The 25,607-nt window shown below is 41.9% G+C and overlaps 1 protein-coding gene across 4 annotated transcripts in view; it reads left to right on the top strand.

Moving 5' to 3' along the window:
- Positions 1-1,435: 1,435 nt before the first annotated feature.
- KLHDC10 (kelch domain containing 10) overlaps positions 1,436-25,607 on the top strand; it is a 68,905-nt gene continuing 44,733 nt past the window's right edge. The window contains exon 1 of one of the 4 annotated variants that reach the window (XM_003896590.3): positions 1,436-1,736. In XM_003896590.3, the coding sequence (XP_003896639.1) occupies positions 1,571-1,736 (166 nt within the window). In that variant the 5' untranslated portion in view covers positions 1,436-1,570. The remainder of the gene's footprint in view (positions 1,737-25,607) is intronic. The other 3 variants (XM_031665160.1, XM_031665161.1, XM_009203860.3) reach the window with 3 other exon arrangements.

Raw genomic sequence — 25,607 nt, 5'->3', positions numbered from 1 at the left:
TTAGCCAGGTGTGGTGGTACATGCCTGTAATCCCAGCTACTTGGGAGGCTGAGGCAGGAGAATTGTTTGAACCTGAGAGGCAGAGGTTGCAGTGAACCGAGATCATGCCTTTGCACTCCAGTCTCAGCGACAGAGCAAGACTCCGTCTCAAAAAAAAAAAAAAAAAAAAAAAAAAGTTAACATATATTGTTTTTCATATTTTAGAACCACAGGCTTTTTTTTTTTTTTTTTTTTAAGTCTCAAACATTTCATAAGTAGTGTGCTATGGTGCTAGTAGCTAAAACATCTCTGCTTACAGGGACTGGAAGTAAGAAAACAAGGAGGCAGGGCCAGTGGCGACCAGAAATTTGCACACCAGGACCAAAGGGTATTTGTCCTCAGCTCCAGCAGAATTTCTTTTTTCCCCTGAAACCGTGAAATGTTCTTCTAATGCAAAAGAAAAAAAATCTGTCACATCTAAGGACCTTGAAAAGTTTTGTTTCCCTTGAGGAATTTGATATGCTTTTTCCTTATCATTTAGAAACATCAGTGTGTAGTCTGTTTTCCCAGTTTGCAATGCGCCCAGTAAGTCTCAAGCCAAAATTTCTGTTTAATTTTGGAACAACAGGAACTCCTGATCGGCACATCGAAAGTTTTCTTTGATCTTGATCTTCCATACCCGTTACTGCCTTTTATTTAATTTTACATTTCCTTTTGATTATATATCTTCCAAGCTGATTAAAATTTTCTACTAGCCAAAAGGAGTTTGAGTGAACAAAAATATTTACAGAGCCATCAGCCATCTATGAGAATACCTTTTTCTTGGCATTCCACACACTGCCGGGTTTCTAAGATTACTGGTGAGAGTGAGCATTTTCCCGTATTTGTTAACCAGGTTTAAAACTGTTTGATTGGGACGTGGCTTATACAGGGACGAGTGCAGTTAATCCGACTGAAAGACAAATGAAACCCAGGAATATCTGGTTCTTACATTTTAGCTTTGGCTCCGCCCCGGGTCCCCTCACCCACCCCGACCCCAAGCAAGCCCTTTGTGTCAACTGTCAGGGAATGGGATCTCAGTCTGAAAAGCTGGCAGAATACCGTATTGCCCCCAAATATGTGTATTATGCTTATATCCAGTGTCTGATTGCAACGTTTACGGGAAAGAGTTCCTGAACCCTAACCAAACCTGAGGCACTGGCCGTCGCCGTGTTTCCGCAGGCGCGGCCTCTGACACTCGGCCTTCGATTGGCCCGCCTGGTCCCGCAGGAGTCGGGGTGACGCCGGCCAGCCCAGCGCGGACGATGAGAGCGAGGAGTGGCTGCTTCTGCCTTTCTCTCTCCCCACTTTTTTTTTTTTTTAGCCATAGCTATGGTTACCACGTTTCTCTCCGCCTCCCTCCACCTACCAAGAAAACGACTGACCATTGGCTGCCTTTCACCAAGGCGGTAAGTCATTGGTCTCTGGTGGGACCGGGCGCTGCCCCCTTCCCCTGTCTCCTGGGTCTCTGAAGGAGCCCAGGAAGGAGGTTCCGCTGGTGCCGCCGGGTCAGGCGCTGACGGGACCGGGCTGCGGCAATCGTTAGCGGGTCATGTCGGCCGCCCAGGGCTGGGACAGGAACCGCCGGAGGGGAGGAGGCGCCGCCGGCGCTGGTGGCGGAGGTAGCGGGGCCGGCGGGGGCAGTGGGGGCAGCGGGGGTCGGGGGACTGGCCAGCTCAACCGCTTCGTGCAACTCTCCGGGCGGCCGCACCTGCCAGGTGAGTCGTGGGACAGGGTCCTGACCGCTTGCGGGCGCGGCGGGCGGGAAGGTGACTGCTACCTTTTCTTTTTCTCCCTGGCTTTCTTTTCCTTGGGAGGAGGAAAGGCAGGCCCCACGCATAGCAGAGGGACTGGGGATCAGAGAAAAGGGAAGGTGTCTTTGAGGTCAGGGAAGGAACAGGAGCACAGCGAAGAAAAGTATCTTTGCTCTGTTGAAAGCTCTGTACTGAGAGTTGTGTTTTCTTTTCAAAGGAGAGGCCACTGTCTCATTGACATTTCCAAATGTTTCGGTTACTCGGTTCCCAATCTCTTCCCCTTCCGCAGTTTGATCTTGTAAATGAAAGACATTGGCGCCTAGCTGTGGGAAATTATTTCAAAAAGGGTGCCAAGTTAAGGAGAGAAGAGGGAAGCGCATTCCAAGGAGTGATTTTGTAAAAACTACCCGGGGTGTGTGTGTAAGAGGCATTCTGAAACAGAAGAAAGGGGTGGGGGAGTGTTGGCTGGGGAGTGTATGGGAAAGAGAACCTACAGAATTAGGGAAAACTAGTTGGATTATTAATATTTTGGAATGTCCAGAGACAGAATGGATAATGGGGTCTAGGTTTTAGGGGAGAAAGTGAAGATCAAAAATATACTTAGTGACAAAATTATGCTGTGTTTACGATATAAAAACAACTAAGAATTGGAAAAATGTACCCAATACCATTATTTCACATTTTGGTCTACAGTGCTGTAGTCTTGAGTTCAGATGCTTTTGAAAACAAAATAAAATCAAGTGGATATGTATGTGTAGACAATTTTAAAGAGGTACGTTTGTAATCGAATATTCAATCTAGTAGAAGGAAGGTAGGGAATTAAATAATGCACAGAATGTCAAATATCCCACTGGGCAAGCCTATTTTTACTATGAAAAGAACTATCAGGAATGATGTGTTAATTATTCATCGTGTTTTTTTGTGAATAATATTGATTATATTAGTGATATATTTGTTTAGCTGATGAGTTTTGAGAACATGATGAATTGATTTTTTTGAATTGTACTTATGACTGTGCCTTATACTTCTAAGTAGTCAAAAAATATTATTTGATTAAATTGAAGATGACAAAGGAAATTAATTTAGCACATTTAATGAGACAATTGCTTATGTTTGTGATGAGGTTATTGATGTGTGCTAGAAATGTACATTACACCATTTATATGCGCCATTAAAATTAAATCGAGGCATTTGTAAGTAATCATATAATATACCAGAAGTTGGGTTTGAGATGTTAATATCAGACTGGGCACCCTAGAATTTCCAAATATATGATCCTTAACATGAAAAAGAAAAAAGGAGCAATCTTTATTCTTACTCCCAATTAACAATACAAACTTAGATTTTTGTGTATTGACAGCTTAGAAGATGGAACTCTTAGCAAGCACTGTCACCAGTTTGCCCTCTTCTACTGTAATCTTTAGGTCTTTGATCACGGATTAATTGTACCATGGGCTTCATGTAGGCATTCCTAGGTTCCTAGAACCTGGTTGGTGCACTTCCTCACTGCAACCACGTGATGGCAGTGGAAGCCATGATTTCTGCTAAGGGGCTTCAGTGTGGAGCTATTTCTGCATTCCCTTAGCACACAAGACCAAGAACAGCCATTTATCCGGAGGTAAAGATAAACGTGTCTAAACTGTGAAAATTTGTAAAGTGGGGTCATCAGTCTCTTGTTTCTGCTTCCCTTTTCTCTTGATTGACACTTCATTGCTCCTTTACTCATTCTCAAAACTGGGACACATCTGATATCTCAGTGTATTATATAGTTTGAAATTCTTTCATACTAATTCTTTATTCTCCTAGGTATTGCATTTTAAGCCTCTCCCTTTTCTTGTATTTTGATAGATTTTGAAAGATTTTAGGTGATGGGGAGGAGTAGGATGTCTAGGCTTGGTTGACGGGCCTTGGAGATAAAACCTTTTTTTAAAAAAATTAATTTATTTATATATTGAGATGGAGTCTCGCTCTGTCCTCCAGCCTGGAGTGCAGTGTCGCCATCTCAGCTCACTGCAACCTCCGCTTCCTGGGTTCAAGCAATTCTCCTGCCTCAGCCTCCTGAGTAGCTGAAATTACAGGCACCTACCACCACGCCTGGTTAGTTTTTGTATTTTTCGTAGAGACAGGGTTTTATCATGTTGGCCAGGCTGGTCTTGAACTCTTGAACTCAGGTGATCTGCCTGTCTCAGCCTTCCAAAGTGCTGGGATTACAGGCGTGAGCCACCTTGCCCAGCCAAAAAAAAATTTTTTTTAAAGTGTACTGTAGCAACTGGTCATGATGGCTTATGTCTGTAACCCCAGCACTTTGACAAGCCAAAGTGGGAGGATTGCTTGAGCCTAGGAGTTCAAGGCCAGCCTGGGCAACAAAGCAAAACCACATCTCAAGTTAAAAATTAAAAACAAAAAAACAAACAAAAAAAACCAACTCTGCTATAGCTCACTCTCTCTCTCTTTTGACCTCTAAATCCCAATTGGCCTTTTTTTTTTTGAGACAGTCTCACTCTGTGACCCAGGCTGGAGTGCAGCGGCACGGTCTTGGCTTACTGCAACCTTTGCCTCCCAAAATCTAGCAATTCTTCTGTCTCAGTCTCCCAAGTAGATTAGAGGTGCGGGCCACCGCATCCGGCTAATTTTTTGTATTTTTGGTAGAGATGGGGTTTTGCCGTGTTGGCCAGGCTGGGCTCGAACTCCTGGCCTCAAGTGATCCTCCCGCTTCAGCCTCCCAAAGTGCTGGGATTACAGGCGTGAGTCACGGCGCCCAGCCAGCCCCGTGTTCCATTTTTCATCCTTGTCTACCAAGACTTCCAGTTACTGACACTTAGAACCTTTTCTTACTTTTTACGTCTCAACCCTCCATCCAGCCCCCAATGAAACCAAACAAAACAACCTGGTCTTCCTGGAGTCTTCTCACCCTCTTTCAGTGATAGCTCCTTTATGCATCCAGTTGTGCAAACTTGAAACTTGGGCATCCTCGTCAATATTTTCTTCTTCCTTGCACTTCAGGTGTAATCATTTACCAAGTCCTGTTTTTTTTACTCCTGCCGTAACTCCAATCCACGGTGCCGCCATCCCTCACTTAGGTCTCCTGTAGGAGCTTTTTAAGCAGTATTCCTGCTTCTACTCCTGCCCTCCAATTCATATAGCACACCAGTCTTTTTGCAAGCCCAAATACATTCTCATCCCTGCTCACAACCTTTTTATTGCTCTTAGGATAAGGCAAAAATCTTTAACATGGCCTCAAAGGCACTGTGTCGTCTGACTCCTCTCTAACTCTACAGTTAATCCTGTGTTGTGTTCTCTTGGTCGTTGATCTTTTTCTGCCCGCTTAGATGTATCGTGCTTCCTCCTGCCCCAGATCCATTGCACAAGCTTTTCCATCATCCAAGAACCTTCTTACTCCTCATTCCATTCTCTTATTTTAACTTCTCTTCCATTAGATCTCAGTTTGATCAAAATGTTTTTACACAGAAGCCTTCCCTGACCTTTCTGTCTTGGTCTCTTCTCTCTATAACACTCATAGCATCATGTGGCTCTCCTTGGGCATACTTTACCATTTGTATGTGATTCCTTGATATGCATGATTTGATACTCTTGAGATGTATGTGTGTGTACTTATATACACATATACGTACATATATACCGTACATATATACATATATTTTTAAAATTCTAAATTAATACATTGGCATTATATATAACACATTAATGTCTAGGGAGTTTGATTAGTGTGGTTCAATCCTCTCTAGCCACATTGACTCTGAATAGGTGGTTAAAATCAGTCTCTCTTTTTTTTTTCTGAGACGGAGTCTTGCTCTGTCACCCAGGCTGGAGTGCAGTGGCACAGTGTCGGCTCACTGCAACCTCTGCTTCCTGGGTTCAAGCAATTCTCCTGCCTCAGCCTCCTGAGTAGTTGGGATTACAGGTGTGTGCCACTGTGCTAATTTTTGTATTTTTAGTAGAGACAGGGTTTCATCATGTTGGCCAGGCTGGTCTCGAACTCCTGATCTTGTGATCCACCCACCTTGGCCTCCCAAAGTGTTGGGATTACAGGCGTGAGCCACCGTTCCGGGCCAAAATCAGGTTCTTTAATGTAAAGTAGTGGATTAGAGTCTGCATCCATTGCGACAGCACAAACGATAGTTTGTGAAACCTTTTTTTTGAGCACTTGCCTTTCTGCTGTTTTCTAAAGTTCAGTAGTGATTATGTGTTTGCCTCATAGGCCAAGAAATTAATGGCTTTTTACTCCTGGATTTTTACTAACTCATAATTTCTGTACACCCAGTAACGAGCAGGGAATTGTGCTTTTTGTAGAATAAGTATGCAGAGAGAGCTCAGGAGCAAGGGGATCATGGGACAATGGAATTCAGTTAGCTGACGTGATTTAACTGTGTGAGTTTGATTAAATACTGTGATTAACTGGGAAAACAGTTAAACGTTGCTAACGTGGGAACTGGAAAACTGACAAAGAAAAAGAAGGAAAAATGTGACAGTTGGTAAAGCTGGGTAAAAATAATACTGTAGTCTTAAGCATCTTAAGTAAGTAATGTGTATAAAATCCAAATGGTACAAAAAGGTATATGGTAAAAGACAAGTTTTTCTTCTTCCTTTGACCCCAGCTAATTGACTTCCTTCCCTAGAAGCAACCAATGATACATTTCTTGTGTATTTTTTCCAGGCATGAGGGGACGGGAAGGACTTTGTGGAGATGGTAGTATTCCTTTGTTTGGTTGGGTATTTAAGATGTTTACAGTCTTGCTAATACAAATAGTGATACAACGAATATCCCTATACATATATAATTTTTGCACATGAGAGAGCCTCTCTTTAGAATACATTTGTAGAAGTACAGTTTCTGGGTCAAAGGATATATGTTTACTGCTTAAACTTTGATAGATACTGTCAGATTTCAAGTTTGTGTTTTCCTGTTGGTGTTCGAGTGCTGTCTTCCTTGTTCTCTTGGTAACGGAGTGGGTTATCAAACGTTTTTTAAATTGTCAGTTTAATAGGAATATTTTTCTTAAGCGTCTTTTCAGTAGGTAGATATAAGAGCCATTTATTTGTTTCCTTTATTTGTAGACCCGTTTATATTTTTGTTCATTTTTCTATTGGGATGGTTCATATTGTTTATAAAGGGGGTCCCCAACCTTTTTGGCACCAGGGACCGGTTTTGTGGAAAACAGTTTTTCCATGGACAGGGATGGCGGGGTGGAGCAGTGAGGGGAATGGTTTTGGGATGAAACTGTTCCACCTCAGGTCATCAGGCACTAGAGACTCATAAGAAGCGCACAGCCTAGATCCCTTGCATGCACAGTTCACTGCAGAGGTAGCACTCCTATGAGAATCTAATGCCTTACCTGACAGGAGGCCGGGCTCTGGCAGGAATGCTTATTCGTCCACCACTCACCTCCTGCTGTGTGGCCAGGTTCCTAACATGCCATGGACCGGTACCAGGGGTCCATGGTCTGCGGGTTGCTGACCCCTGGTTTATAGAAACTCTGTATTTTAATGAAATCAGTTCTTAGCCTTTGATACATGTTGCAGATATTTTTCACAGTTTTTCATTTGCCTTTTGACTTTGTTTATGGTCTATTTTTTCATCAGAAATTAAATGTTTTGTTGTTAAATTTATCAGTCTTTTCAGAGTCTAGGTTTTGTGTCATAAGAAAGGCCTTTCCTATTTTATTATTATTTCTAATTAGAATTAAATATTCTTGTATTTTCTCCAGGTACTTTTGTAATTTTATTTTTAAGTTAAATACACTTACCCACACAAAATGTAAGTTGAATAAAGTGTCGAGGTAGGAATCCAACTTTACTTTTCTTCCGGATGGCTTCCCAGTTATGGCAGTTTCCTTCATTTAGTTCAACTTTGCCCTACTGATTGAAATGTTGTCTATAGGTGTACTTAGTTCCTACATATAATTTGAGGTTATTACTGGTCTTTTATTCTGTTTCATTGATCAGATTACATTTTTATACCTAATGACCCCATTCCTTGGTTATCATCTTCCTCATTCTACTTCCCAGAGTTTTCCTGGGAAGTTTTCTTTGTTTATTTTTCTATATGACTTAGAATTAACTAACCAAGTCCTGCTCCTCTGTCCTGTTGGTATTTTTATTGGTATTGTATTATGTTTATAGATTAATTTAGAGATAATTGACATCGTTTTGAGGTTCAAGAACAGGGTCTATATTCATTTCTTTATGTTCAAGAACAGTATATGTGACCAGGCACGGTGGCTCACGCCTTTAATCCCAACACTTTGGGATGCTGAGGCAGGTGGATCATTTGAGGCCTGGAGTTCGAGACCAGTCTGGCAACATGGAGAAACCCCATCTCTGCTAAAAATATAAAACTTAGCTGTTCTTGGTGGCAGGTGCCTGTAATCCCAGCTACTGGGGAGGCTGAGGCAGGAGAATCGCTTGAACCTGGGAGGCCGAGGTTGCAGTGAGCCAGGATTGTGCCACTGCACTCCAGCCTGGGTGACAGAACAAGACTCTGTCTCAAAAAAAAAAAAAAAAGAACAGTACATTTATTTATTGTCGTTCAAGTCTTGTTTTGCATCTATCAACATTGCTTACAGACCTCTCACTTTGACGGAGTCTCGCTTCTCTGTCAGCCCCAGGCTGGAGTGCAGGGCCAGATCTCAGCCTCACTGCAAGCTCCCTCCCGGTTCCCCTGCATTCTCCTGCCTCAGCCTCCCGAGTAGCTGGGACCACAGGCGCTCGCCACCTCGGCCTCAAGCACTTTTGCTTTTTAGTAGAGACGGGAGCCTGGCCAGCAGCCAGGATGGTCTCATCTTCCTGACCTTTAGATCCGCTCACTGCCTCCCAGTGCTGGGATTACAGGCTTGAGCCACCAAGGCCTCGGGCCGACTCCTCTCACATTTCTTATTTTGTTTATTCCTTGCTGTTTATCTTGTTTGTTGCTGTTGTAAATGGGGTTTCTACTTTCCTTTTTTTTTTTTTTTTTTGAGATGGAGTCTTCTGTCACCCAGGCTGAGTGGTGAAAGCATCTCGGCTTCACTGCAAGCCTCTCCCGGGTTCACGCATTCTCCTCCCCTCAGTTTCCCCGAGTAGCTGGGGCTACAGGCTCTGCCACCACACCTGGCTAATTTTTTGTATTTTAGTAGAGGTGGGTTTCACTCACGTTAGCCAGGATGGTCTTGATCTCCTGACCTTGTGATCCGCCCACCTCAGCCTCCCAAAGTGCTGGGATTACAGGCGTGAGCCACCATGCCCTGCTGGGGTTTCTACTTTCTTTTATAACTTTTATGTGGTTGTTTGAATTATTATTATTATTTGAATTATGTATTAAATTTTGAGTATTAATTTTATACCTAGCCACCTTAAGAATTCTAATATTATCTATAATAGTTTCCCAGTTGTTTTTCTGTAGAGTAACAGGTATAGCTAAATAATTATGTAATTGCTGAATAATGATAATTTTATCTTCTCTTTTTCATTTTTTTTTCTTTTTTTAAAATAGGCCGAGTGTGTTGGCTCATGCCTGTAACAATCCCAGTACTTTGAGAGGCTGAGACAGGCGGATCACTTGAGGTCAGGAGTTTGAGATCAGCCTAGCCAATATGGTGAAACCCCGTCTCTACTGAAAACACACACACAAAAACTAGCTGGGCTTGGTAGTTCATGCCTGTAGTCCCAGCTGCTCAGGAGGCTGAGGCAGGAGAATCGCTTGAACCCTGGAGGCGGAGGTTGCAGTGAGCGAAGATTGCGCTACTGCACTTCAGCCTGGGTGACAGAGCAAGACTCCCATCTCCAAAAATAAATAAATAAATAAAATTAAAATAAAATAGAACAGAGATGGAGTCTTGCTGTGTTGCCCAGGCTGATCTCAAACTCCTGGGCTCAAGTGATCATTCTGTCTTGGCCTCCCAAAGTGCTGGGATTACAGGTATAAGCCTCCGCGCCCTGCCCTCCTTTTCACTTTTTTTAGTTGTTGTTGTTGAGACAGAGTCTCGCTTTGCTGCCCAGCCTGGAGTGTAATACTGTGGTCTTGACTAACTGCAACCTCTGCCTCCCGGGTTCACGTCATTCTCCTGCCTCAGCCTCCTGAGTAGCTGAGACTACAGGCGTGTGCTGCCACGCGCAGCTAATTTTTTGTGTTTTTAGTAGAGACGGGGTTTCACCGTGTTAGCCAGGATGGTCTCGATCTCCTGACCTCGTGGTCCGCCCTCCTCGGCCTCCCAAAGTGCTGGGAGCCACTGTGCCTGGCCCCGCTTTCACTTTTTATACCTATTTCTTTTTTTTGTTCAATTGATTTGGCTAGTACTTTCCAAAAATACTAAACGATAAGATAGTAGTGGAGCTTTGTCCTATTCCTTACTTCAATTGGATATTTTTAATGCTCTCCTATTAAGATTAGATCTGGCTTTAGATTGAAGCGTACATATTTTATCATGTTAAAGTATTCAGCTGTTACCTTTTTTTTTTTTTTTTTTTTTTTTTTTTTGAGACTAAGTCTTGCCTAGTCTCCCAGGCTGGAGGCGTAAAAGCGATCTTTGGCTCACTGCAGTCTGGGCCTCCGGTTCACGCCTATATTCCCTTCCTCCAGCCTCCCGGAAAGCTGACTACAGGTGCCCCACTACGCCTGGCTAACTTTTGGTATTTTTAGTAGAGACGGGATTTCACCGTTAGCCCAGGATGATCTCAGTCTCCTGACTCGCGGACCCGCCTGTCTCCGCCTATTTTTTAAAGCTCTTTTTTGTTTGTTTTTTGTTTTTTGAGCCAGAGTCTCACTCTGTTGCCCAGGCTGGAGTGCAGTGGCTTGATCTCAGCTCACTGCAACATTTGCCTCCTGGGTTCAAATGATTCTCCTGGCTCAGCCTCCCGGGTAGCTGGGACTATAGGCGCCCGCCACAACGTCCGGCTAACTTTTGTATTTTTAATAGAGACAGAGTTTCACCATGTTGGCCAGGCTGGCCTTGAACTCCTGTCCTCAAGTGATTCGCCCACCTCAGCCTCCCAAAGTGCTGAGATTACGGGTGTGAGTCACCATGCCAGGCCTAAGTATTTTTTTAATAAATGGAAGTAATGTTGCTAATGCCTTTTCAGCATCTATGGGAATTATAATGTAATTTTTCTCCTTTGATCTATTATTGTGGTAGATTGTACTAATGGATTTATTGTTACTGAACCATTCTTGTATTCCTGAATTAACTTACTTTGCCGTGGTGTATTAGTATTTTAAACGTACTGCTGGGTTCTGTTTGCTAAACTTTACTTAGAAATTTTGCATCACTCCTCATAGGCGTTTTCATTTTCCTTTCTGTTTTGTTAATTGTGTTATTTTATTTCCACTTTTATAAAACTATTTCAAAGCTTGCCTGCCTGCCTGCCTGCCTGCCTGCCTTCCTTCCTTCCTCCCTTCCTTCCTTCCTTCCTTCCTTCCTTCCTTCCTTCCTTCCTTCCTTCCTTCCTTCCTTCCTTCCTTCCTTCTTCTTTCCCTCCTTCCCTCTCCCCTACCCTCCCCTTTCCCCTCTCTCTCCCTCCCTTCCCACCTATCCTCCCTCCTTTCCTGCCTCCCTCCCTTCCTTCCTCCCTTGCTCCCTACCTCCCTTTCTCCCTTCCTCCTTCCCTCCCTTCCTCCCTTTCTCCCTCCCTCCCTTCCACCCTCCCTCCTTCCTTCTGTCGCCCAGGCTGGAGTGCAGTGGTGCAATCATAGCTCACTGCAGCCTTGAACTCCTGGGCACAAGCCAACCTCTTGCTTTAGGCTCCCAAGTAGCTAGGACTACAGGTGTGCACCAGCACACCCAGCTTATTTTTAAATTTTTTTTGTAGAGATAAGGCCTTGCTATGTTGCCTAGGCTGGTTGCAAACTGCTGGCCTGGAGTCATCCTCTCACCTCAGCCTCCCAAAGTACTGGGATTACAGGTGTGAGCCACTGTGCCTAGCCCTTCCTTTCTTTTTCTATGCATTTTTTCCCCTCTATGGTTAAATGGCATTGAAGTTAAAGGTTTTGTTGAATTCCCCATGAAGTCATTTGGACCTCCTCTTTTTTAGGGGGTAGAAGTAGCTCTTAGACAATTATATTGTCCAATTATATCATACTTCTCAGTTTTTTTGAGACAGGGTCTCACACTGTTGCCTAGGCTGGAATGTAGTGGCACCATCGTGGGTCACTGCAGCCTCAAACTCCTGGGCTCAAGGGATCCTCCTTCCTCAGCCATCTGAGTAGCTGGGACTACAGGTGTACACCACCACACCTGGCTAATTAAAAAAAAAAATTTTTTTGTAGCAGTGGGGTCTCGTTGCCCCAGCTGGTCTTGAATTCCCGAGCTCGAGCAATCCTCCTGCCTTGGCCTCCCAAATTCTCAAGCAATCCTCCTGCCTCGGCCTCCCAAAGTGCTGGGATTATAGGTGTGAGCTACCATGTGCAGACCAATTATATCATTATTCTCTGATAGTTGGCTTCTTACAGTTTATATCTTTTGGGGGTAGCTTTGATAATTTATGTTAACCTAGAAAATCACCCAGTTCATCTAGATTTTCAAAATTATTTGTGTGAATTGACCAAGGTATTCTTTTATGATTAAACAGTTATTTCCTGGGTTTGCGACTACTCATTATAATTTCTTTTTTTTTTTTTTTTTTGAGACGGAGTCTTGCTCTGTCACCCAGGCTGGAGTGCAGTGGCCGGATCTCAGCTCACTGCAAGCTCCTCCTCTCGGGTTCACGCCATTCTCCTGCCTCAGCCTCCCGAGTAGCTGGGACTACAGGCACCCGCCACTTCGCCCGGCTAGTTTTTTGTATTTTTTAGTAGAGACGGGGTTTCACCGTGTTAGCCAGGATGGTCTCGATCTCCTGACCTCGTGATCCGCCCGTCTCGGCCTCCCAAAGTGCTGGGATTACAGGCTTGAGCCACCGCGCCCGGCCTATAATTTCTTATTTTGTATTATGTGAGGCTTTGCCCTTGTTCATAACCTGCTCTTGGATTTTTAAAACTTAGTTCCACTATTTTCTTTTTTTTATTAATTTTTTTCTTTTAGTTTTAAATCCTCCCTTTAGCTTTCCACACTGTATTTTGTGGTTTGTATTTCTATCTTCTTATGTTGGATGCTTAATATTTCTTTCATTCTTCCCATATGTTTAAATGCGATTTCTTCTGAGCCCTGCTTTAGTTGTGTACTGTTGATTGTAAGCTTCTCTTTGTAATTATTTTCTGAATATTTTGACATTCCATTTTGAATTTTTTTAAACACAAAGTAGTTTATCCTTTTCAAGTGTTGTTTTGTTTTGTTTAGAGACAGGATCTCATTCTCTCACTCAGGCTTGAGTGCAGTGGTACAATCATGACTCACTGCAGCCTCAACCTCCCAGGCTGAAGTGATCCTCCCACCTCAGCCTCCCAAGTAGCTGGGATGACAGGTATGTGCCCACCATGCCCAGCTAATTTTTAAATTTTTTGTAGAGATGGGGGTCTTGCTGTGTTACCCAGGCTGGTCTTGAACTCCTGGCCTCAAGCCATCCTTCTACCTCGGCCTCCCAAAATACTGGGATTAGAGATGTGCGCTACCATGCCTGGCCCTTAAGTTTTTTAAAAAACATTCCATTTCTATGTATTTTAACAGCTTTCTGGAGATATAATTCACATGTCATACAATTCATACATTTGAAGTGTGAAAGTCAATGGTTTCTAGTATATTCACAGATATGCACAGCCATCATTGCAGTCAATTCTAGAACAATTCATCACCTCAAGAGTAAGCTCTTTATCCTTTATTCATCATCCCCTTATCCTCCTGTTCCCCTCCCCCATTCCCTCACCCTAGCCCTAAGCAATTATTCATCTATTTTTTGTCTCTGTAGATTTCCCTGTTACAAACTTTCTCATATGAACGGAATCATATAGTAATAGTATGTGGCCTTTTGTGTCTGGCGTCTTTTACTTTGCGTAATGTTTTCAGGGTTCATGCATGTTGTAGAAGGTATCAGTACATCATTGCATTTTATGATGGAATAATATTCCATTGTATGGGTAGACCCATTTTGTTTATCCATTCATCTGTTGATGGATATTTAGGTTGTTTTTCCTTTTTGGCTATTATGAATAATGCTGCTGTAAATGTTGACATATAAATTTCTATGGACATATATTTTTGTTTCTCTTAAGTCTGTATGTACAAGTAGAATTGTTGAGTCATATGGTAATTCTGTGTTCTACGTTCAATCAGTTGAAGAACTGCCAGACTGTTTTCCAAAGTGGCTGGAATTTTACTTTCCCACCTGCACTGTATGAGGGTTCTGATTTCTCCACATCCTTGCCAACATTTGCTGTATATGAAATTTTTATTCTCTTTTTTTTTTCTTTTTGAGATAGAGCCTCGCTGTTCTGTCGCCCAGGCTGGAGTGCAGTGTGATCTTGGCTCACTGCAACCTCTGTCTCCCGGGTTCAGGCGATTCTCCTGGCTCAGCCTCCCGTGTAGCTGGGATGGCAGGTGCCTATCACTACACCTGGCTAATTTTTGTATTTTTAGTAGAGATGGGGTTTCACCATGTTGGTCAGGCTGCTCTTGAACTCCTGACCTCAGGTGATCTGCCCACCTCAGCCTCCCAAAGTGCTGGGATTACGGGCGTGAGCCACTGCACCTGGCCTATGAAATTTTTATTCTTTTTTATTCTAACAGTCCTAGTGAGTGTAAGGTGGCATCTCATTGTGGTTTTTGGTTTGTATTTCCCTGATGAGTAATGATATTGAGCATCGTTTCATGTGATTGTTGGTTATTTGTATGTGTTGGCCATTTCCTCTTTGGAGAAATATTTATTCAGATCCTTTGCCCCATTTTTAATTGGGTTGTCTTTTTATTGTTGTTATAGGAGGTCTTTATATATTCTAGATACAAATCCATTGTCCTGTGTGTGATTTGCATATATTTTCTCCCATTCTGTGATTGTCTTTTCATTTTCTTGATTGTGCCCTTTAAAGCACAAAAGTTTTCAATCTTGATGAAGTCTAATTTATTTTGTTGGTTCTGTTTCAGTGTCATATCTTAGAATCTTTTGCCAAATCCAAGATCATGAAGACTTGTTCCTGTTTTTCTCTAAGAGCTTCATAGTTTTGCTCTTATATTTATGTCTTTGATCCATTTTGAGTTAACTTTTGTATTTAGTATGAGATAAGGATTATCTCAACTGCCTATCCAATTGTCCCAGCACTATCTGTTGAAAGACTATTCTTTCCCCGCTGAACAGGTTTTGGCACTCTTGTCGAAAATCAGTTGACCATAAATGTATGGGTTTATTTCTGGACTCTGAGTTCCATTCCATTGATCTATATGTCTGTTCATGTACCAACACCATACTGCTTCAATTATTGTTGTTTTGCAGTAAGATTTGTGGGTTTTTTTTTTTTTTTGAGTTGGAGTTTCGCTCTTGTTGCCCATGCTGCAGTGCAGCGGCGCAATCTTGGCTCACTGCAACCTCCACCTCCTGGGTTCAAGCAGTTCTCCTGCCTCAGCCTCCCAGGTAGCTGGGATTACAGGCATGTACCACCACGCCCAGCTAATTTTGTATTTTTAGTAGAGATGGGGTTTCTCCATGTTGGTGAGGCTGGTCTCAAACTCCTGACCTCAGGTGATCGGCCCGCCTTGGTCTCCCAAAATGCTGGGATTACACGTGTGAGCCACCATGCCCAGCCTGCAGTAAGTTTTGACAGGACAGTTTGAGTCCCCCTAATTTATTCCTCCCTTTTAGGGTTATTTTGGCTATTCTGGGTCCCTTGCAATGCCATATAAATTTGAGAGTCATTTTGTACAAGGGATTCACTTTGTACAAGGGACTGTCATTTTATCAGCTGGGGTTCCGATAGGGATTGCATTAAGTCTGTAAATCAATTTGGGCAGTGTTGTCATTTTGATATTGTTTATTTATTTATGTTTTTTGAGATGGAATCTCACTCTGTCACCCAGGCTGGAGTGCAGTGGCACGATCTTGGCTCACTGCAACCTCCGCCTCCTGGGTTCAAGTGATTCTTCTGTCTCAGCCTCCCCAGTAGCTGGGATTACAGGCTCACGCTGCCACGCCCCGCTAATTTTTTGTATTTTAGTAGAGACAGGGTTTTACCATGTTGCCCAGGCTGGTCTCGAACTCTTGAGCTCAGGCAGTCCACCTGCCTTGGCCTCCCAAAGTGCTGGGATTACAGGCGTGAGCCACTGCACCTGGCATTTTGATGATGTTAAGTCTTCTAGTCTGTGAACATGAGATGTATTTCCATTTATTTAGATCTAGAGTTTATGTCAACAGTGTTTTGTGGTTCTCACAGGTCATTTATGTTTTGCCTGCCTTTCTCAATTCTGTCATCTATTAATATGTCCCTTAATACGTTTTCAGCAGTGTGTGTACTCCTTTGTGCTACTTCCAATGAAGATTTCATTTCTGTGTTGGTTTTATTTTTCCCTTCCATTTCTTTTCTGTTCTCTGTTTATATTTCTCTCTGTTGTCTACCTTTCTAGAGCTAGAATCTCTTTAAAAGAAAAGAGACATTAGTTTTTGTAAAATCTGTTGTCTCCCACCCCCTACCACAACCACTATATGAAAGGAATACAAACTCATTAATTAAAATTTGGATAATGGGCTGGGTGTGGTGGCTCACACCTATAATCCTAGCACTTTGGAAGGCCAAGGCGGGCAATTGGCTTAAGTTCAGGAGTTTGAGACCAGCATGGGTAACATAGTTAGACCTTGTCTTTACAAAAAATAAACAAAATTAGCCAGCTGTTGGGGCACGTGCCTGTAATCCCAGCTAATCCCAGCTACTTGGGACACTGAGGCAGGAGGATTGTCTGAGCCCAGAAGGTTGAGGCTGTAGTGAGCTGCAATCATGCCACTGCACTCTAGCCTGGGCAACAGAGTGAGACCCTGCCTCAAAAAAAAACCCCCAAATTGGAAAATGTAGAAAAATTGAGACAAGGAGAAAATCATCCGTCGTGATTCCACTTAAAGACAGCTATATCAACATTTTGATATTTTACTTTCCTTTTAGTTCTTTATCAAGTGTTTCATTTAATACTGCGTAATAACTTATCACCTGTAGGAATTTGGGATTCTCTTAAAACTGTTCTATATTTAAATGTTTTACTCACAAGGCTTGTTTATGTTTTCTGTTATTTTATTAGGTGGAATCTCTCCTCAGTTTACCATATGAGTAACATTTTAGGTTTTTTCCTAGCTGGTGGCCTGTTTTACTTCTCTCTGTCACAACCCGGCTTTCAGAAAGAATAGACTCTGTTGTTTATTTTAATTTCTTTTTTTCTTCTCTTCAGTCTTTTGCAGTCTCACTTCTGCCTCCATCGTTCCACTCAAGTGCTCTTACTAAGGTAATAATGTCCTAATTGCTAACTCCAGTAGATAGCTCTTAGTTTTCATCCTACCCAGCTTCTCTAGAATTTGGTTTTAACTGTCTCCTATGCTAGACCCTGGGAATACATAATTAAATAAAGTTTCTATTCCTAAAGAGCTCTTAGTTATTCTTTTATCTCTTGAACTTCGTGTTAGTTTTCCTTTATCTGCCCCTTAATATTGGTATTCAAGAGTATATCTGTTTGTTTCCCCTTCTTACTCTTAGTAAGATATCATTAATGTCCTGATTAAACTTACAACTATGTCTAACCCACATCTCTCTTTCTGGCCTGTTTGCCAACAGCTTCTAGATGTTTCTACCAACTGACTGATGAGTACCTCAAATACAACATTTTCAAAAAACAATTTCATCATTTTTCCTGCCAAACCTGTTACTTCATCCTGTGCTTCTTATCCTGACTGATTTAATGGCTATATCATCAATTTAGTGAGTCAAGCCAGAAATGTGGGAATCACATGAGATTCCTTCCTTTTACTCATTCCTTATCGAATTGGTCACAATTTGATAAGGAATTGTGTTGTTGATTGTTCCTACTTACCTTCACTCTATTTGTCCCTTTCTACCTAAATGGAGAGGGTAACTCTCCATTTATGTCTTTCATTTTATATTTCAGCTATGCAGAACTATTTTCAGTTAGTTGCGTTAAATTCTTGGAACAAGGTAGGTTGAGAGGAGAGATTTTTTAAAAACTTGGAATTTCCTGTGCTACACTGTTTCTTGATTTTGTACATACCATTTCTTCTTTCTAAAGTGCCATTCTCCTAGTCATCTTTTTAGACCCACCCATGTATACTTTAATCTACATAGCATTTTTTCCTATTCTCTCTTTTAATCCCAGCACTTTGGGAGGCTGAGGCAGGAGAATCACTTGAACCCAGGAGGCGGAGGTTGTAGTGAGCTGAGATTGCGTCACTGCACTCCAACCTGGGTGACAGTGAGACTCCATCTCAAAAACAAAAAAACAAACCCACAAATGACTTATGTGTGTCAAGTCAAAGGAACATTTTTAAATCTCCATCTGCCTTGATCTCCCTTCATTTTTAAACATCCTTTTCCCTTTTGGCTTCCTGGGCATCAGGTCTTGTTTTCCATTTATGTGTCTGGCCTCATCCTTAGTCGTCTTTGTCAACTCTTTCCCTTCCACCAGGACATCACGTATGAGAGTTCTCAATTCTTGGTTCTGTGTTCCCACCCTTCTCTTTTCAACTTACTTGAAGTGTTCTCTTCCAAATCTGTGATTTTCAGTATCTATGCATATGCCAATAAGTTATGCCAGTTTGTAATTTCAGCCCAGATCTCTTTTGAGGGCCATTTCCTTGTTTTCTCCCTATCTACAATTATATGCTTCATATTTCTCAAGCTTAGCAAGCCTAAAACTGAATTTATGATCTTTATTATAAAATTGAAGGGTTAACTATTGGGTAATTTTAAGCAGAGGAGTGATGTGATATGATTTATTATTTTCTAAAGCTCCCTCTAGCTGCTGGTTGGAGAATGGCTAGTGGGACGTGGTAATAAGGATACATGGAGGTCATTTAGAAGACTATAGAAGTACTTTGCTAAAAAGATTATGGTGGCTTAGACTGGGGTATGGTGGTATATTGGTGGTTGGAAGTGGTTGAATATGAGATGTATTTCGAAAGTAGCATTAATAGGATTTGCTGTGAGGTGTGAAGGAGAGAGAAGAATCAAGATGATTGCTAACAAGGCTAGATGCGGTGGTTCAATCCTGTAATCCCAGCACTTTGGGAGGCCAAGGCAGGCGGATCACTTGAGGTCAGGAGTTTGAGGCCAGCCTGGCCAACATGGCAAAACCCCGTCTCTACTAAAAATACAAAAATTAGCCGGGCGTGGTGGCGTGTGCCTTTAGTCCCAGCTACTTGGGAGGCTGAGGCACAAGAATTGCTTGAACCCAGGAGGCGGAGGTTGCAGTGAGTTGGGAAAAGAAAAAAAAAGACTCCTAAGTTTTTGTCTGGAGCAATTGGATAGATGACGATCTCATCAAATGTGATGGAGCAGATCTGAAGCAGCAGGATTGCAGGGGGCAAATCAAGAGTTTTGTTTTGGCGGTGTTAAGCCTGAGATGCCTATTTGACCTCCAAGTAAGGATATACAGTAAATAATCTTTACATTAAAAAAATCAAACTTAAGGGAGATGGTGAGGCTCACAATGTTTTTTGAAATTATTAACAAGCCTTTGGACTGGATGAGTTCACCAAAGAATATTTTTAGCCATGTGCGGTGGCTCATACCCAGCACTTTGGGAGGCCAAGACGGGTGGATCACCTGAGGTTGGGAGTTTGAGACCAGCCTGGCCAATATGGTGAAACCCCGTCTCTACTAAAAATACAAAAATTAGCCAGATGTGGTGGTGGGTGCCTACAATTCCAGCTACTGGGGAGGCTGAGGCAGGAGAATTGCTTGAACCCAGGAGGCAGAGGTTGCAGTGAGCCGAGATCACGCCACTGCACTCTAGCTTGGGGGACAGAGCAAGACTCCATCTCAGAAAAAAAAAACAAAGAATATTTTTACAAATTGGTCAAAAGACTGTATAACTCTTGAAAGTGGGAAGGAAAGGAGAAGCAAGCAAAGAAGGTTAGTGAGGTAGGAGGAAGACCAGGACTGCTTGGTTTCACAAGAGTCAAGAGAAAAACATGTTTCAAGAAGGAGGGAGAGGCTACCTTGTCAAATGTACCTGAGAGCTTGAGTAGGATAAGATTTTAAAATGGTAGACCCAGCCGGGTGCAGTGGCTCATGCCTGTAATGCCAGTACTTTGGGAGGCCGCGGTGAGTGGATCACCTGAGGTCAGGAGTTCGAGACCAGTCTGGTCAACATGGCAAAACCCCATGTCTGCTAAAAATACACAAAATTAGCCAGGCGTGGTGGCTGGTGCCTGTAGTCCCAGCTACTTGGGAGGCTGAGACATCAGAATCGCTTGAACCCAGGAGGTGGAGGTTGCAGTGAGCTGACCTTGCACCGCTCTACTCCAGCCTGGGTGACAGAGTGAGACTCTTTCTCAAAAAAACCAAAAAATTTAACAGCAACAACAAAACAAAATAAAATGGTGGAATCTGTATTATTATAAGTAATCTAATAGGGTATAGCAGGCCTTTGTGGGCTGAATAGGGACTGACCTATTAACTATTTATAACATTGAAAAATATATTAAGAATTTCAAATGACAAATTGACATAATTACTTAGAATTTTCAGGTGCAGCCTAATTTTTATTAGCCTGCATATTTTTTAAGGCTTTATTTTCCCCAAATTATTTTTAAGGTCATTCCCTTACTTTTTAAAGTAAGCAGTCCTTGTCTTCCTCCTACTTCATTAACCTTCTTTGCTTCTCCTTTCCTTCTCACTTTCATGAGTTCTGTAGTCTTCTGCCCAATTTTTAAGTGGTTTTGAACACTCCGTATCATTAGACTTTTACCAGTATCAGTATTGGGCAAGCTTGTAGAACACATAAAGGTTACGCTTACTTAAAATATGTAAGTATGATTTCCTATGATTGGATGCATCCAGCTTTCCTCCTAAAAGTCTTTTTTTTTGTCTTATTAATTTTTTAAATGGGAAAACATGTAAACTTGGTAAAATCAAACAGTATGCAAGAGGAGAAAGTGTCCCTTCCAGTTGAGATCCCTCGTTTTGCATTCTGTCTGCCTAGCAGTATCATCTCCCTAGAGTTTCTGGTGTGTCTTTCTAGAAGTAGAATTTGCATATATGTGCATATAGGTGTATGTTATCTTTATATTAAAGCAGAGTGCAACAACAAAGTATTCTTTCTGCATCTGTCTTTTTTTTTAACTTAAAAATATATTTTGGGGATTGTTCTGTGTTAGCACATTTAGACTTATCTCATGCTTCTTCATGGCTGAAAGTGTTGTGTTGTGTGAATGTGCTGTAATTTACCAGCCACCCAATTGATGGATATTTAGCTTGTTTCTGGTTTCTGTTATTTAAGAACATCACTGCAATGCATAGTGATAAATATTGCTAACTTGCCTTTTAATGTCTGTGTTTTAAAAGTTTTCCTCAAGTTATAGAACTTAAAAACTCACACTTATCCCCTTATTTTACTCCACTTTTCCATTCAGCTAGTCTTTTACTCCTTATGTTTTATCCCTATAATAATATTAGCCAGGGATTTATATAAACATTTACTCATAACTCAGTAAGGGAATAGATACTATTGCTGTCCCTTTTTTATAGTTAAGGAAGCTGGGGTACCCAGGACAAGACCTTGTCCAAGGACATATGGCTAGCAAGGGACAGAGCTAGGATTTAGACCCAGGCAATGTGGTTCAAAAGTCTATGCACCATGCTGCACTCCCCTCTGCTTCCTGTCCTTCCCAGTTATTTTTGTTACTAGTACTGTAATTCAGGCCCTCACTGCCGTGAACTGGACTACACTAAAAATGTTTTTTTTTTTTTTTTGCTATTCCTAGTCTTACTTTCCTAACTCATTCTCTATATTGAAACAAGATTAATCTTCCTAATGCACAGCTATGGTTATGTTGCTTCCCAGATCAGAATCCTTCAGTAGCTTCCTGCTGCGTTTAGAATCCAGCCCAATCTCATGCTCTTCCCTTTTATATTTGCTATATGTCACTGCATTTGTTCCAAGCTTTATCTAGGATGTGAGCATTAAAGCGTCATAAGACATAATAAGACTAGTGAAGTGAAATTAGAAGTATTATGACTCGCAAAAAAATGAGGTAAGTGATCTTCGGAGTTGAATGGTGTTTTTTCTTTGAGTTATTTCTCTTTTTACCCATAGTAGCTCCTGCCGTATGGTTTCATCAACAAACTGTCAACTCAATTAATTTCAGTCAGATGTGTAATCGATCAAATGCTAACCACAGATATTTTAGTGTCACATAAAACAAATTCCTTAAAACACACACATACACACAAACCTAAAACAGAAATATGTAATTTCTTTTTTTTTTTTTTTTTTTTGAGATGCAGTCTTGCTCTTGTCGCCCAGGTTGGAGTGCAGTGGCGCTGTCTTGGCTCACTGCAACGTCCACCTCCCGGGTTCAAGTGATTCTCCTGCCTCAGCCTCCCGAGTAGCTGGGATTACAGGTGCCCAACACCATGCCTGGCTAATTTTTGTATTTTTAGTAGTGACGGGGTATCACCATGTTCGCCGGGCTGGTCTCAAACTCCTGACCTCAAGTGATCTGCCCACCTCAGCCTCCCAAAGTGCTGGGATTACAGGTGTGAGCCACTGCGCCTGGCCATATTATACTTTTTAAAGCACCTTTAAAAATATCAGATATTAGATATTAAAAATTTGCTAATTAGTGACTGTTATTTGCTTTTGCTGGATTTAGTCCAATATAAGCTTTTATATCCTTCCGTCAGATCTAGGTATTTTCTTGGAAGGCATTGCATTTGTCAACAGAAAATGACCTGAGAGAATGGAAAGTGAGTTCATAAAGAAAAGTTATGTCTTCACTTTTTTTTTTTTTTTTTTGAGACTTAGTCTGGCTCTGTCCCCAGGCTGGGGTGCAGTGGTGCAATCTTGGCTCACTGCAACCTCTGCCTCCTGGGTTCAAGCAATTCTCCTGCCTCAGCCTCCTGAGTAGCTGGGATTACAGGCGTGCACGACCGCGCATGGCTAATTTTTGTATTTTTAGTAGAGATGGGGGTTTTACCATGTTGGCCAGGCTGGTCTCAAACTCCTGACCTCAAGTGACCCACCTTCCTCAGCTTCCCAAAGTGCTGGGGATTACAGGCCTGAGCCACCAGCTCCAGCCGTGTCTTCACTTTCAAAATTAGTTACTTCTCTAGTTTGTTTTTTTTTGTTTGTTTTTTGGTTTTTGGTTTTTTTTTTGAGACAAGAGTCTTACTCTGTGACCCAGACTAGAGTGCAGTGGCACAATCTCAGCTCACTGAAACCTCTGCCTCCCAGGTTCAAGTGATTCTCCTGCCTCAGCCTCCCGAGTAGCTGGGATTACAGGGACCTGCCTCCACACCCAGCTATTTTAGTAGAGACAGGGTATCACCATGTTGGCCAGGCTGGTCTTGAACTCCTGACCTCAAGTGATCCGCCTGCCTCGGCCTCCCAAAATGCTGGGATTACAGGCCTGAGCCACCGCCCCTGGCCTCAGTTTATTTTTCTAAGTGGTGAAGTTTTGCTGGAGATAAAAAGGAAGGAGGGTAATACTCAATTAAGAAAAACAATCTCTGGCTATAGTTAATATTTCAAGATAGGCACATTCACATTGATACATGTAAAGTACAAATGCAGGCAGGATTTTTGGTAAATCTTACAGAAAAAAAACCATGTACAGTAAAAAAAAAAAAAAAAGATTTTAAAATGAACTTTTATCTTTAAAATTTTTCCCCTTGTCTGAAACTTCTTAGAATCGTAAAATGTTAAAATTGAAAAAGACTACTGGGCATGGTGGCTCATGTCTGTAATCTCAGGAGTTTGAGACTAGCCTAGGTAACGTGGTGAAACCCTGGCCACATCTCTACAAAAGAAAGAAAAATTAGCCGAGTGTGATGGCACGTGCCTGTTGTCTCCCTGTTGGGAGACAGAAGCAGGAGGATTTCTTGAGTCCAGGAGTTCAAGACCAGCTTGGGCAACACGGCTAGACCCTGTGTCTACTTCTCCCATGCCCCGCCAAAAAAAAAAGAGTATTTATAAGTGCTAAGCATAGAGTAGATACTCAGTATATAAAGGTGTTTGGCATAGAGTAGATAATAAATGTTGGTTATCCTAAATTTAAAAGAAAGTTGTTTACTTAACAAGTAAGTCACTGTTAGCTCAAAGTGTGTCATTGTGAAATTTTAAAGAGATTCCTCTTCCAGGTAGACATAGTCCCATGGGTACATTGGAGAATAGAGTGAAGGCTGGATTTAGCCTCCCTTAGACACTTTACCTGGAGCTCTTGTGCAGTAAGCAATCTGTACAACTGTGCAGCGATTCCAAATACAGTATTAATTTGCTTCTCTTTTGAAATTCCTACAGATTCTGAATTATATATAGGAGTAGGACTGTACCACATGTTGTAGCCACCTAAGTCAGAATTCTTGGATCATTTTCTCTGATTCAATAGTTCTAATTGTTAAATATTCATAATTGTTTTAGATATATCATTTTTGAATGTAATCTATTCCATATTGGCACCATCTTTTTTTCTTCATTTCAGTTTTTATTTAATTTTTATACCTTTTACTTTGAGAACTGTAGATTCATTTGCAGTTTTAAGAAATAATATTCGCTGGGTTCTGTGGCTTATGCCTGTGATCCCAGCACTTGGGAGACAGAGGCAGGCGGATCATTTGAGCCCAGGAGTTTGAGACCAGCCTGGGCAACATGGTGAGACCCTATCTCTACAAAAAACACAAAAATTAGCCAGGTGTGGTGGCACACACCTGTAGTCCCAGCTACTTGGGAGGCTGAGGTAGGAGGATTGTTTGAGCCCGGGAGGTGGAGGTTGCATTGAGCCAAGATCATGCCACTGCACTTCAGCCTGGGTGACAGAGTAAGACACTGTCTTAAAAAAAAAAGGGAAAATAGATAATACTGAGAGATCCATATACCCTTCCCCAGGCAATTTCTTGGAATGATAGCATCCTGTTACTATTGTACAATAACACAACTAGGAAATTGACTTTGATACCATCCAGTGACCTTACTCAGATTTCATCAGTTTTACATGTACTTGTGTGTGTGTGTGTGTGTGTGTGTGTGTGTATCATATGCTGTACAATTTTATTTCATGTTAGATTCGTGTGGCCACCACAGTCAAGATACAGAACAGTTCCATCACAAGGCTCCCTGGTGGTACCCTGATACAGCCACAGCCACCTTCCCTGGCAAACCCCTGGTGACCACTAATCTGTTCTCTAAAATTTTGGCATTTCAAGAATGTTATGTGAGTAAAATCATACAGTATGTAACCTTTTGACACTTTTTTTTTTCCCTATTGGTTGCATGAATCAGTAGTTCATGGTTGTACCACAGGTTTAACCATTCATTTCGCTGAAGGACATTGGGATTGTTTCCATGTTTTGGCTATTGTGAATATAGCTGTTAGGAACGTTTGTGTACAGGTTTTTGTGTGGACGTAAGTTTTCATTTCTCTGTGGTAAATAGCCAAGAATGTAATTGTTGAGTTGTATGGTAAACATATGTTTAGCTTTGTAGGAAACTGCCATACCGTCTCTCAGAGTATGTGTGTATCATGTTACATTCCTCCCAGCAAAGTATAACTCATCCAGGTCCTCTGCATCCTTGCCACCATGACCAGTCTTGATAAAACACTTTGGCAACTACTGTTAACTAGTCTCTCTCATTTTAAGAAAATCAGAGCTGACTGACTTCTTACATGTGTCTTCAGGTTCTCTAGAATGAGACCTTTGGTTACTTACATCAGTTTGACTTGGCAATTGGCCCTTAAATATTTGGAGGAATTCACCAGTGAAGCCATCTAGTA

This window comes from Papio anubis, chromosome 4 (genome assembly GCF_008728515.1).
Source record: "Papio anubis isolate 15944 chromosome 4, Panubis1.0, whole genome shotgun sequence".
NCBI lineage: Eukaryota > Metazoa > Chordata > Mammalia > Primates > Cercopithecidae > Papio > Papio anubis.
This window is presented reverse-complemented; position numbering and strand designations above follow the sequence as displayed.